At 40.8% G+C, this 13533-nt stretch overlaps 1 protein-coding gene across 1 annotated transcript in view; it reads left to right on the forward strand.

Moving 5' to 3' along the window:
* Positions 1-13533, forward strand: part of notch1b (notch receptor 1b) — a 65357-nt gene that overhangs the window by 10209 nt on the left and 41615 nt on the right. Inside the window, exons 3-5 of the mRNA XM_049470286.1 lie at positions 7978-8240; positions 8340-8678; positions 11179-11301. Coding sequence (XP_049326243.1) covers positions 7978-8240; positions 8340-8678; positions 11179-11301 — 725 coding nt within the window. The remainder of the gene's footprint in view (positions 1-7977; positions 8241-8339; positions 8679-11178; positions 11302-13533) is intronic.

Genomic DNA, 13533 nt, shown 5'->3' on the forward strand with positions numbered 1-13533 from the left:
TGGCAGTTTACACAGCGTCTGGTTTCGCCGATGTGTTTTGTCTGAATCTGTGAGACATGTTTTGTAAATAATGAAAACTGTCAGTTTCTTGTGTGCAGCCGCAGCAGTTAGCTTTTATACTGTGGGTCAAATTGCTCAAACCATTATTCCCATATAGCCTGAATGTTTCGGGTCTCTGGTCTGTAACTTGTAATGGATCTTCTCTAAGTGCCCCTCGCTGTCTCTGGAAGATAGATCTCGTGCTGACAACTTATTTGTCGAGCTTGTGCCAAGTTAAAGAGCAAACCGCCTCTGCTCGAGGCCTCTGTGTGCTCTTCCCCCACCACTTTTCTCCTGATGTGTGCTCTGCTAGCCGAAGCCACGAGAGGCTGACTCTGTGACTCTATGTGTTTGCCTTTCGAATCCTCACCAGAAGTGGATCTGTTTGCCAGACAGGGCAGACCGAGTGGACTTTTCAAAGCTGGTGTGATTTTTTGCGGAGCTCTGTGAAGTGCGGCTGCCAGCAGTCCCCACTGAGGAGTGCTGTCAGGGATGGGGACGCAGGATAGAGTGAGTTTTTTAGTGTAAACGGCTACATTCCGCCGCTCAGACCAGGGGCTCCTCCCCTCAGACGCTCCACAAAACCCTTAAACCAGACTTCATATCCTTTCTTCATTTCAGATGGCTTCTGAATGTTCGTCTCCTGGAACGTAACTGCCTCCAAAGTCTCTCCTCCAGAAAGAGTATTAAAGTGTGTAATAACCGACCAAAAATAGCTGACAACAGCAGAATACTATATGGGAGATTTGGGAGAAGTGTGGGTCTCCTGACATTAGTTATATTAGTTAGTGCCAGCCAGGCCTTAGTGTGGTATTTAGAGTATTAAACTGATTTACCGCTTTGAAAAAACACCTAAATCTTGTCTAGTTCTGTCTCTAGACTTTAAAAACTGTTATCTGGGTAATTGAGGGCATCTTACCAATAAAAGATTTCCAGTACTCAATAGCAGTTCAAATAAATGATAGTTTGTATGTTTGAAAGTCCTCATTCTAGTAAAATGTCTTCACATCGGTCTACAGACATCATACAGTAGCTGTTTCTCAATGTGTTTTCTTGTCTGTACTTGTGTTCTTGTGGACTCGAGAAACATCACCAATCGATTATGCACTTGCGAGTCGAACTTGCCAGGTCCGTAATAGTCAATTACGGGAGTCCAAACTTGTGTACCCTGTATTGAGGAAAGCCCAGTGACTGAATATTTATTTGATGTGTATATTGTAACGAGTGTCTCATATGTAGGCCATCAATACAATCCCCTGACCTTTCCCTCTTCTCATCCTACTTTAAGTTGGGTGGTAGCTTGTGTAGAGCATTCGCTTCCAGAGCACTTTACCATCTCCAAAAGATTGAGCTTAAACTGATCAAATCGTTTAAGATGCTCATAGGTGCTCAAGACTTTGCTGTTTGTTTACCAGTTGTTCTTTCTTTGACCACCTTTGGTAGCTATTAACCAGTGTCAAAGTCTCCTAGATCCTAAGTGCTCTTAAGCTTGCCAATCTTTCCTACTTCTGACAAATCTATTTTAGAAACTGACTGTTAGAGCCCTAAACAGATGTTTCCTCAGCAAGTCAAGCCACTTCTGAAGTGCACTATTAGTTAGTAGTAGCAGGCTGGAAAGTTCTCTTTGGTTGGATTTTTGGGTTATGCAGTCAGAAATATCACCAAATACGCACGGAAAATATGTTGACTGCTCTGCACGTCAAAACCAAGCTTTGCACACAAACAACAGTTTTTACATCACTTCCTGTGTGCTACATTTTTACCTGTCCCAAGTAAACATTTAACACTTGAAAAATGAAGAGATTTCTTCTTCAGACAAATTGCATAGTGAATAATTAGTAATTAGTGGTCACAGATGTTGAAGGATGGGAAGGTGAAGGTGGACATAAATGCAGGTAATGAGTTTTATTAAGCAAAGAAAAATGTATACAGGAAGCATACATGGGTAGAGTAACAAAACAAAACAAACTAGACTAATAAAACTAAGGTACAAAAGACAGCTGGGACAACAAGATTAAAAAAGCATAAGGAACAGAAACAAACCTGACAAAAGCACACAAAAGACAAATCCTAGAACACTAAAACAAAAGAACTCTATATACACTGAGTGACAGGGAACACCTGGGGATAACGAGGGGGCAGGATAACAAACTAGACACAGATGAGAACACTAATAATAACAGGGCGTGGCTAGGCCGTAGACAAGACAACAACAAAACAGGACCATGTACTAAAAAAGGCTGAGGAAATGACAGAAACAGACAAGCACAAAAGCAAGACAGGAACAGGAAGGACGAAGAAAGGAAGAAAACAAGACATATAGTTACCTCTGAGACTTTAAAGGGTGAAAATGATCTTCACCATCAACTAAAGTAATGCAAAATGAATTAAGTGTGTAATTTAAGTTCATTAAACCTGATGAGGTGGGTTAAACTGTGGCATCAGAAGAAAGAATCAGTAAAAGTTTGAACTTTGATGACCACTGTTATAAAAAGCCTCTTTACGGGTATAGAAGGAGAAGGAACAGGAAAATGAGTAAAGATCAGAGCAGGCCTGGTCCGCCCTGTGCTTCGGTATGTGACTCAGGCCTGACCCCATGTTGTGCAGTCACAAACGAGTCCTGAACTTTTGATGAGAACATGAGAATTTAGGGAGGGAAGAGGAGGGAGGGTGTGAGAGGCAATGAAATGTGGAAATGAAACGATGGGGATTTCTCACGATACAATACTCTAGTTGTAGTGAACTATAATGAATAGAAGGGGGGAAGGTGTCAAAATGCTGATATGTTATTGTTATTATGATTACTAATATGACGATACACTTTTATGAATGTATGAAAAGGTGATTGATTGGCTGATGAATTGATTTGTCTTTGTTTGTTAACAAATCTAAAACAGTTTTGCTGGTACAAATAGGCTGACTGTATTAAGTATCCTGAGTTTGTCTTTCCAATCATGTTTTGTGATATTATTTTTGTCACATTTCCCACCTTTAGGAAAGGGTTTTAATCAAGAGGGCAAGAATCTGAAGTAGGGGGAGCAGCAACAGGCAGGAAGGGGAGGGGAAAAGCGCAGAGGAGGAGGAGGTTTAACTGAATGCTCACTCGGAGGGACAGAGGCGCCCTGGCTGTGGTCTGGCCAGCTCTTGAATGGCTGTAGGAACAATGGCTCTTCTGATGGAGTCTTCCTGCCGCAGGGACGCCATTCAGGGCCTTCTCTGCCTCGGCCACCCTGTTCTCTCGAGCGGAGGGGTTACAGGAGGAGAGTGCAGAGTGTAGGGGGGGGGGGGTGCGCTTCAACCAGCAGCTGCTGGCCACTCATTAACATGTGCACCTGCTCCCCAGGCCACATTCTCCCGCACAGAGCACCAGTGCGCTCTCAGTGAAGTTCAGAGAAGCTCAGTTCCTCTGCTGCATTAACACAGATTAGATAATGACTAAGTCCGGATGAACCTGGCCCCTCTGGTTTTCTCATTAAAACCAAAACAGTACACCCATGTACACCCAAGTACACCCATGATTAAGACGCTAAGATAGTACATGCCTTTTGCAAAGTGCTTGGTTGACAGCTCACTAGTAGATTGCTAAAATAAGGACCAATTTATCAAAATAGTAATGTTGGACCAGGCAGTAGCCTACGTGTAGCAGGCTGTAGTGAGACCCCTGTAGTAATGTTGAAAGAGGCTGGTAGCTGACGTGCTAATGACTTGGTGGTGATGTAAGACAAGGCTGATGGCTGGCATTCTAACTGCATTGATGCAGTGATGTTGGAAGAAGCCAAGATAACAGAGTGAGTTGCTTTTACTCTCAGTTCCTTCCATTTTTTTAATAATATCACTGACAGTTGGCTGTGGAATATTTAGCAGTGAGGAAATTTCAGGACTGGACTTGTTGCACAGGTGGCATCCTATAACTGTACCACGCTGGAGTTCACTGAACTTCTGAGAGAGACCCATTCTTTTACTTATGTTTGTAGAAGCAGAAGCAGTCTGTATGCCTAGGTTCTTACTTTTATACACCTATTGAAAGGATTGAGTTCAGTGATTTGGATGGGTGAGTAAATCATTTTGGAAATACAGTGTGTATTCTAAAGCTCAGTGACGAGATATAGTCCTCAGTGTGTCAATAACAGAAAGTTTCCCTTCTAGCAAAACAAGAGCCAGTCTTTTGGACATTCATTTCAACAGTCAGTTAACAAAATTACCTCTTTAGGCTGCAACAAACTGTTCTTTAAACAATGTTGCTGGAGGGCCATAATTAGTGTAGTAAAAAAAAACATTTATCGTAAAGGTGTGGATATCAGCACATACTTCTCTTTTACAAAAAATTCTGGAACCCCAAACTTTTTAGTTTTGTATAAAGAATCCACGTAACAGTGTTACAGCCTAACACAGTTCCTCAGCCTGCTGCTGTTCCTACACTAGCATCCAGATAAGTATGGGGTCGTAATGGCAGTGGGACAATGAGAGGAAAGGTAGCCTAAGTGGACAAGGGGGCAATTCCCACCGTAGTTTTTAATGGTTTTGGCATGCCTGGTTCTCAGTCCCCTGTGTTTTCTTTTGCTGGTTTTAGGTTATTGGCTATCCTAATCCTGGGAGAGACACAGTAAAAACACAGCTCCCCCTCGTCCCAGCCTGGGGCCCTGTTGTGATCAGAGAGCGAAAAGGCACGGGGAATGTGCAGGGGACACTCGGCTGCCCCCGGGGCCTAAAGACACGGCTTAAGTATTGCGCGGCCTCTGTGTGGCTACGCTGCTGGCGAAAGGTTGTTTCAACATTGTCGTATTGCAGGGAAAACACCCTCTTTGTGTCAGGCCAGTAAAATCGGACGAATGCCTGCGCTTGAGCCAACCCAGGATAACCCCTGTTATGAAGTCTGTGTGGCTCCTTTTACAAAGTTTTTTTTTTTTTTCCAATGCGCAGTCCCTTTATCCCTCCAGCTCATGATTGATGCCAGGACGAGCTTCTACTGTAGAAGAATACGAGGTATTGAGATGGTGGAAAGGGGGCTTTGAAGTCGCTGATAATGTTAGCCCTGGGTTCAAAGACACTGCCTTGTCCTTTGAGCGTATGAATGGGAGAGAAAGGCTGAGGCGCGCAGAAATTTCCCCCTAAGAGCCGATGATGGGTGGCTGCTTTTCATGCAACTGTTTGAAATAGGATTAGAACTACGAGCCAGAATTTACAATGAGCTGTGTGGAATCCCTTGACATTCAAAAACACTCTTTTATTGATTTCTGTGTTAGAGATGCCTTTTTTCCTGGTTAGTGCGTGGAGAGATCAGTGTCTCTGGTATTGTTCACTGCATTGTATAAGTTTTAGGTCAGACTTACTCCGAAAATCCAATCAGATCTGGATAGTTTTACACGTGGCTTTAGAAAGTTGTTTAGAGATACTACAGGTAGTTAAGAGGACATTAAAAAGTAGAGATGCACCCACTTTCTGGCAGTTTCAATGTTTCGATGCTGAATGCGAGTATTCTAAGCTTAATAACTAAATATCACAGTAAGCTACAGACATTATGGACATACATCATATTATACCATAGCACAATTAGATCAGGGCAGTACCATCAACCTGCCATCAACTGTCTGTGAGTAATCCAGCTCAGAATAACCAACTGCAACTGCAACTAGGCTTTCTACTCGTAACTCACTTTCAAACGCAAGATTTAGCTACCCTATGTAAGCAGTGCAGTGCTCTTAACCTGTTGTCCAGTGGCAGCAAGAAATCCAGCTCAGAAAAAGTTGCCAGTCCTCATTTTAAGGACCGTAGTATTCATTCGACTAATTATAACAAACTACACAAAGTGCAATGGGCAGATGGCTATGGGCTGTGTCTCCAAAAGTACTCAAACACAACAGATTAAATATTTACTTAAATATTACACATTTTAAACCTGCTTGAAGTGATACAAAATGACTTATTGAATAATTGGAAAAATGACACCTTTTAGGCAGTGATTTCATTTTGTTTCAATCATTTTAGTATATCACTATTAATATATTGAATATATATATAATTCAAGTGTATCATGGGTGCGTTGCCAAAATATAGCTTTTATAATCTTGCTTTTCACTCAGAACATATCAAAGCTCATTGTGTCATTCATGTTTTTCTTAATGTTTTTTTAAGTCTGTGTGTGGGCAACCTCAGTGACCATGCAGAACTTATGGTATAAACCTCAGTGACCATCTAGTGCTGGGATGTTGCCTCCAGTGATCATGTAGTAATTTTCACTTCTTCTTTTGTGGTTGTGGTGAGTTTATTGTGGCCCTTCTGAACCTTCTGCGCTGACATTTTGGGGCTAGTCGTGTAGAACGTGTTGAATCTGTGCATCTGCTGGTGCAGTGGGTTGTGTCACAGTTCTTTGGCTGCGATTGCATGCCACTGTTACAGTAGTAAGATGATTAGTTGTGGATTTCCAACTTACTTTTACTGGAGGCTGATTTAGGAACTTGTGCACAGTTTCGATTGGTGTTCTTCAGTTTATCCATGTGTGGAGTGCTGGTAGAGATCTTAACCCCCTTAATATAACAGCCAAGACATGTTTATATGAGTAGAAACATCTGATAGACATATATCTGTTACCCTGTGCTTTGATATATCTTACATATCGTAATTAAATAAACATTTATATCGATTATGATTAATGAACGATTATTTTAATAAATAATGTAGACGGCATTTATTCCTCTGATACAAGGTACTCAAGATACTTTCCCAGCTAACATGTTCATGTGGGTGGAACATTGGCTTGTTGGGTTCCAGGTGGGCATGGGCTCTGCTACTGGGACCCAGTTTGGCCTCCCAAACAGGCCCATTTATTAAACCTCTTTTGTGGAGTGTTTAACCCAGATGGGGCCCATGTTTCACCCCTCCTGGTTCATCATGTGGGGCCCACAAGAAAAGCCATGGACAAAATTCTCTGGTGCCCAGGTGGGCCACCCATACAGACCCTAGTTATCCCAGTTATCTATTTAACTTCTCCTCCATGTGGATTCCATGTTGCAGATTGGAGGAGGCAAGGTCTCATTACCACACACGCTACAAGTATTGTTTTTTTTAAAGGGACAGTACATGAACTCACACAGTGTGGAAAGATTTTTAAAAATATATAAAATAGTTAAATTACCTACATTGGCAAGATTACATCGGATATAATTTCTGTTTGCAGTTTGCATGTACTGAATATGATATACTTTAATTATGTGGTAGATTTTTGTTGTTACATTGCTTTATTTTTATTATATTTTTTATTTTGTTACTCTATTGTTATTTAAACATTATTTAAATCAAGAGTTTTTGTAAGCTTTGCACGTTATTGTTTATGAAATAAGACAAAGCTTTAGATTTTTTTTTGGTTTATACTGAATGACTCATATTTATATAAAACTACAATAATATAATTGTTGCAGTAGTATATTCTTACATTTTTTTTTTTAAATGTTTGTTCATTTCGGCAAAAATATTTTTTTAGCAAAAATATCCTGAAATATCATGATATTATTTTATGACCATATTGCTTGCCCACAAGCATTGTCTAACTCATCAGACTACAGGTAAATCTGTAAGCATAGTGTTGCTGTCATCCAAAAACCTTGTATCTTCGTTTGTCTTGTTGACAAAATAGGAGTCTGTTCTGCTTTACATTGTATCCTGAAGTTTGCTCCCAAATGTTTCTTTTTCTACAACACCTTTTGGGGATACAAGAGATTCATGGGTCTCCTCTAGGCCTTGTGTGCCGTGAGCAATCCAGAGGGAGGCATGTTTAACCCCTCCTAAAAAGGCTCACCACTGACATTTATATGTGGGGCCAACATGACACCTGGGGAAAAAAAAAACTTCTGAGTTCTAGTTGGTCTACCCCTATAGGTCCCACATGGGCATGATTTACCTGTGTGCTTATCTGATGTCTTGTGTTGGTATTCCTTCTTTCAGGTGTCCTGAGAAGTTCTGGGGATCTGCCTGCCAGTTCTCCAACCCTTGCCTCCCCAATCCTTGCTGGAATGGCGGCGTGTGCCAGCCGGTCATTCGTGACAACAAGGTGGACTTCGTCTGCCAGTGTCACTTGGGCTACATGGACCCCCGGTGCCTCACTCCCACGGACAACCCGTGCCGCAGCTCACCGTGTGGAAATGGAGGGACGTGTGAGCTGACCAGCGTTCGCACGTACAAGTGCAAATGTCCTCCAGGCTGGACTGGTAAGAATGTAGAACATTTAGTACACTAGTATAAAACGTGTTGATGCTGGATGTGACACACCTGAAACATTAAGCTAATTTTTCCCTTTTCTTTAACAGGTAAAAACTGCCAGCAGGCCGACCCGTGTGCCTCAAACCCTTGTGCCAATGGGGGCCAGTGCAGTCCATTCGACTCCCATTACATCTGCACCTGCACGCCCTTCTTCTCAGGTGAGACGTGCAAACAGGACGTCAACGAGTGTGCCCTGAGCCCATTTCCCTGCAATAACGGTGGGGTGTGTGTGAACGAAGTGGGCTCCTACCGCTGCAACTGCCCAACCGAGTACACGGGTAAACACTGCGAGACCCTGTACCAGCCCTGCAGCCCCTCACCCTGCCTTCACGGAGGAACCTGCGTCCAGAAAGGAGAAACCAGTTACGAGTGTTCTTGTCTGCCAGGTAAGCAAGCACGATCTCATTCAGGTGTTAAGAACTGAACTATTCATCTGGAGTTCAGACAAATAAGTGTAAACATGGAATAATTTATGTATAATCTATATGATAACCATAACTTTAAATTATAAATATTTATTTTAAGTCATATTACAGTGTTTCCTTTAACTTTAGGATTTTTTAAGTAGCAGCAGCTGCAGCAGGCCTACCCTCAACCCCCCATTTGAGCACTGCTGTGTAAAAGCAAGGAGTGTGGGAAGGAGCCAGTAAACAGCATGTTTAAATGAATTTTTCTGCAATACTTGCAGAAATCAAAAGCTTTACTCTAGCTGTCTGCGTGACTTACAAGCTGGCTGTTTTATAGATACAAGCTGAAACGATAGGGCTAGTAGCTGAGAACGTTAGCTGAGCTAACTTAACTTTATAATTTGTAGAAATTGTTTTGCTAGATACCAAAAGATTGCTCACAGAAAGGCTGCATTTCTGTGTGTAAATTTCACTCAAACGTGACTTGAATAGCACTGCTGAGGTAAATTTATTAGTACCATACCATTTCTGAGGAAACTTTTTGACTAAAATGTGCTGCTGCTGTAAATTCATTAGTACAGTACCACTTCTGTGGAAACTTTTTAACTAATTTTTTTCTGATGAGGTAAATTTAATATAACAATACCAACATTACAATAAAATTACACTACTGTGCTAAATTCAGGATTAAAATAGCACTGCAGACTCTTTGTCTGCTGAAATATTTTTATGGTTAAGTAAAGAAAAAAAAGGTAAGCAAGACAAAATATGTTTAGGCTAAAAGTGGCAAAATTAACAAAGAAAAAGCAATTACATTTTTTAAGGCAATTATTTTGGTGCATCTCTAATATATATTAGCTTGTGCTCAACACAATGATGACTCAGTTAATCACTTCTGTCAGCCTTTCTGTGGAGGACAAGACGGATGATAGCAGCCTGTTATCAGGTTCAGACACACTGATGCTAGACATTTGGAGGAGCTGATGAGATTTATAATGACATTATAGTGTCAGTGTTTCTCACTAGTCTGAGACCCAGGCTTAACTAACTCTCCCAACATGCTTTTCTGACAGCATGATGTAAGTACAACCTAGTGCTAGTCTCTGCAGTTAACTCCCATTGTAGCCCAGTCTGTAAGTGTGTGTGTACGTGTGTGTGTGAGACTGTGTGTGTGTGAGACTGTGTGTGAACCTGCAGGCAGGAAAGCATTAGCGCTTATCGTGAGGAAGTGTCTGAACGACAACATCCTCACAGTGTTGTCTCTGTGTACAAGGCAGAACATGAGCGTATACACATACACACACACACTAACTCACACACATGCTTTTTCCCTCATGTCACACATCTACAGAGGCCCCGATACTGAGCCCTGAGGAACTCACTCAAACTAATGCTGATAAGAGACAATGCTCAATCCTTATCATCAAACATAGCTTCATTAAATTCTTCAGTTTCTCCAAGCTCCAACAATAATAAATGACATACTCTCATCATTTATAACATTATGATAACAGCATACTTGCAGGCAATATTCTCCTTTCACTGAGTTTTTTACAATAAGGACCCCAAGAACCACCACAGAGCTGGTATTATGTGTGAGGTGGATTATTCAATTCAGTTCAAATGTTTTTATATAGTTGTGCTTTTTAACTACAAAAGGTTTTAGAAAGCAGCTTTACAGAGAATATGTCTCTTATGAGCAGCACCACAGTGATGCTGATTATTGTGGAGACAACAGTGGCAAGGAAAAACTCCCCTAACATTAACACATACCTATAACTGATGAAGCAACAGATGAGCTTCTGTCTCTGATTTTATATCAACTTGGTGGATCAGCCAGGTAGGAGTGTTTAAAGGAGTGAGTGACAGTGAGTGAATACAGCAGCACTGCCATGTCTGGTTCACTCATACCAGTGTAGGAGTTGGTCATAATGTTATGCTTGATTGATGGTTTTAATAACAAAAATATTGGTTTAATCTGCATTTATAAATCATTTACATTAGTATATGACTTTTTAAAAGTACCTAATCTGTGATATTTCACAACTGCTGCTTATGCAGAAAAATCTTAAGGAAACTGTGGTTAGTGGCAGTTGGCTCCGATGACACTGGTGCCTCTGACTTAAGACCTGGCACTGCCATTCTTCCCAGAAAAGGAAGACCGTTGACCGCAGAAATGCTAACAACTGGTTTAGAATGTAACGGTGGGTTTCACAAATACAGCAACGCTTTGTTTAAAGTTAACACACAATAGAATGGTATCTTTTTTCCAGGAGTCTGTCACTGAATCTTTTGTACAGCTGATATAAATATTTAAAATCTGTTTGAGAGACAGGAGAAATTCAGCTTCTAAATGGGATCTGTAATGGTTTGTATATGTGGTGGTGTTTGTTTCATGTTTCATTCCATCACCGAGTTAAATAAACTCCCAACTGTTTTGGCGTGTTGAGTGAGTTTGCGATTTTATCCTTCTCCTCAGGTTTCAGTGGTCAGAACTGTGAGGAGAACATTGATGATTGTCCAGACCATCGCTGCCTTAACGGAGGGACCTGTGTGGATGGGGTGAACACTTACAACTGTCAGTGCAAACCAGAGTGGACAGGTATATTAACTCTCTATTAACTCCCAATTCTGACACTTTGTATCTTGGAGAAACCTTGCATCTACAACATAGTATACAAGAGACTTTACAGGAAAAGGAAGAATCTTCATAACTTCCAGTGGACGTCAATATATAATTTATCAGTGTTTTGTGTTGGTCCATTAATCAGATAATTATATGACTCCACTGTAAAAATGGAAAAGTTAAGAAAAGGCAGCTTACAGAATTTAAGGCAAATTTTTAGGATTGTATTTTCTGTAGTAACTCCCTCCTCCAGTCCCATTTCCACATCCCGGATTTCCAGATATAGACAACAACAAGTAAACAACAAATAATTCTAATGTTGCTCAGACTTCTTTAGGCTTTTTGTTTAATTGACTTTAGATGTTTTTAGGTTGGATTTGTTTTACAGTGCATGTACAAGTTTTACATAACAAAACAACAAAAGTTGTCACGTTCTGACTTATATTCACTGTTTAAAAAAAAAAAAAAATCGCCATCACCTGGAAACCTATTTCTTTTTAACTGCCCTAATTTAAAAAGAAATAGGTATAAACTAGTGATCGACCGATATTCGTTTTTTAATGGCCGATGCCAATATTTAGAGATCACAAGTGGCCGATGTCGGCGATATATAAAGCCGACATTTTGTTCTCGTCACAACTGATTTTTAGCTTAAATTTTCGCCATTTATTCACAATAATAATTATACACATTTAAGCCATATGGAATTACACTATTAAAATAGTTTAGTACTCTGAACTAACTTGAATTGCAATGGCTCAAACATTGAATGTGTGCAGTCTAAAAAAAGAAGAGGAAATGGAATCTATTTTATAGTTAATTTAAAACACACACAGAATATGGGTAAAATACTGACACATAAAAAATTAAACTATATTGTTTTACCTCAGTCAGTCAGTGACAGTGACATTACAGAGTAATAAAAGAAACTGGCCTGTGGGAGAGTAGTTCTTTCCGATGTAAAAATCCAGTCTATTCATTGAGTGGACTGCCACGGCATCCTCAGAAAAAGAACATCTTGATATCCAGGGAAGTTCGGCTGTCATCTGTGATAATAAATAACACAATGTAAGAAAAAGTACTTTTTCATCAAGTTAATTTTTTTCAAAGTAGAGTACCCATCTACAGAATTTTAAAATGGATTTTTATTAACACACTACTCACACATTTTAGCACCACGACACACATTTAATATCTCTATCATTCACACCTGATTCAGTAAGACACCAACACTTATAATGTGCCCGGTAAAAAGGTGAATCCAGTAAACAGTGGGTAAATTAGCCAATAACCTGATATTTAGAGCTTCTCAGTATCACAGTATTTATTTATAAGTTAGCTTGCCATTTAGCTTGTCAGTATATTGTATTTACGAGGTGAACATATAACATAATATAAATGTAAAAGGCTACAGTTTAAATCATAAACGGTGGGGTGTGTGTGAACGAAGTGGGCTCCTACCGCTGCAACTGCCCAACCGAGTACACGGGTAAACACGTTTAAATCATAAACAGCAGTTTCTCTCCTGTAGGTTAGCTGAGCTGGAGCAACCAGTTAGCTTGCCGGGTAGCGTTAGCTTGCCCGTCAGCGTTAGCTTGCCGGTTAGCGTCAGCTTTCCGGTTAGCGTTGGCTTGCCGGTTAGCGTTGGCTTGCCTGTCAGCGTTAGCTTGCCGGTTATCGTTAGCTTTCCCGTTAGCGTTAGCTTTCCCGTTAGCGTTAGCTTGCCGGTTAGCGTTAGCTTTCCCGTTAGCGTTAGCTTTTCCGTTAGCGTTAGCTTGCCGGTTAGCGTTAGCTTTCCCGTTAGCGTTAGCCTGCCAGTTAGCGTTAGCTTGCCCGTTAGCGTTAGCTTGCCGGTTAGCGTTAGCTTGCCCGTTAGCGTTAGCTACTAGACAGTAAAACTCAATCTAACACAGAAGCTCCACCTCTCATCACTAAAGCCAGTCGGATAGATTCACTTACCTGTCCAGTTTGGATCCAGTTGAAGCTGAAGCGAAGCCATCCTCTTCTTCACAGAGGATCATTAAAGTATTCAGAGACGTGAAAACACTTTCAGCCTGGTGATGTTGAGCAGTGTAATCTGTGTTAGAGCTTTAAAAGGCAGATAAAGTAAGTGGTTGTCAGTTCAAGGGCAGCACTCATTGGTCAAATAATCAACTAACTCATTTACTAACTATCTGCCCTGACTGAGGCGAGCTGAGTGATACAGCA

The sequence above is a fragment of the Astyanax mexicanus genome, chromosome 22, assembly GCF_023375975.1.
Source record: "Astyanax mexicanus isolate ESR-SI-001 chromosome 22, AstMex3_surface, whole genome shotgun sequence".
NCBI lineage: Eukaryota > Metazoa > Chordata > Actinopteri > Characiformes > Acestrorhamphidae > Astyanax > Astyanax mexicanus.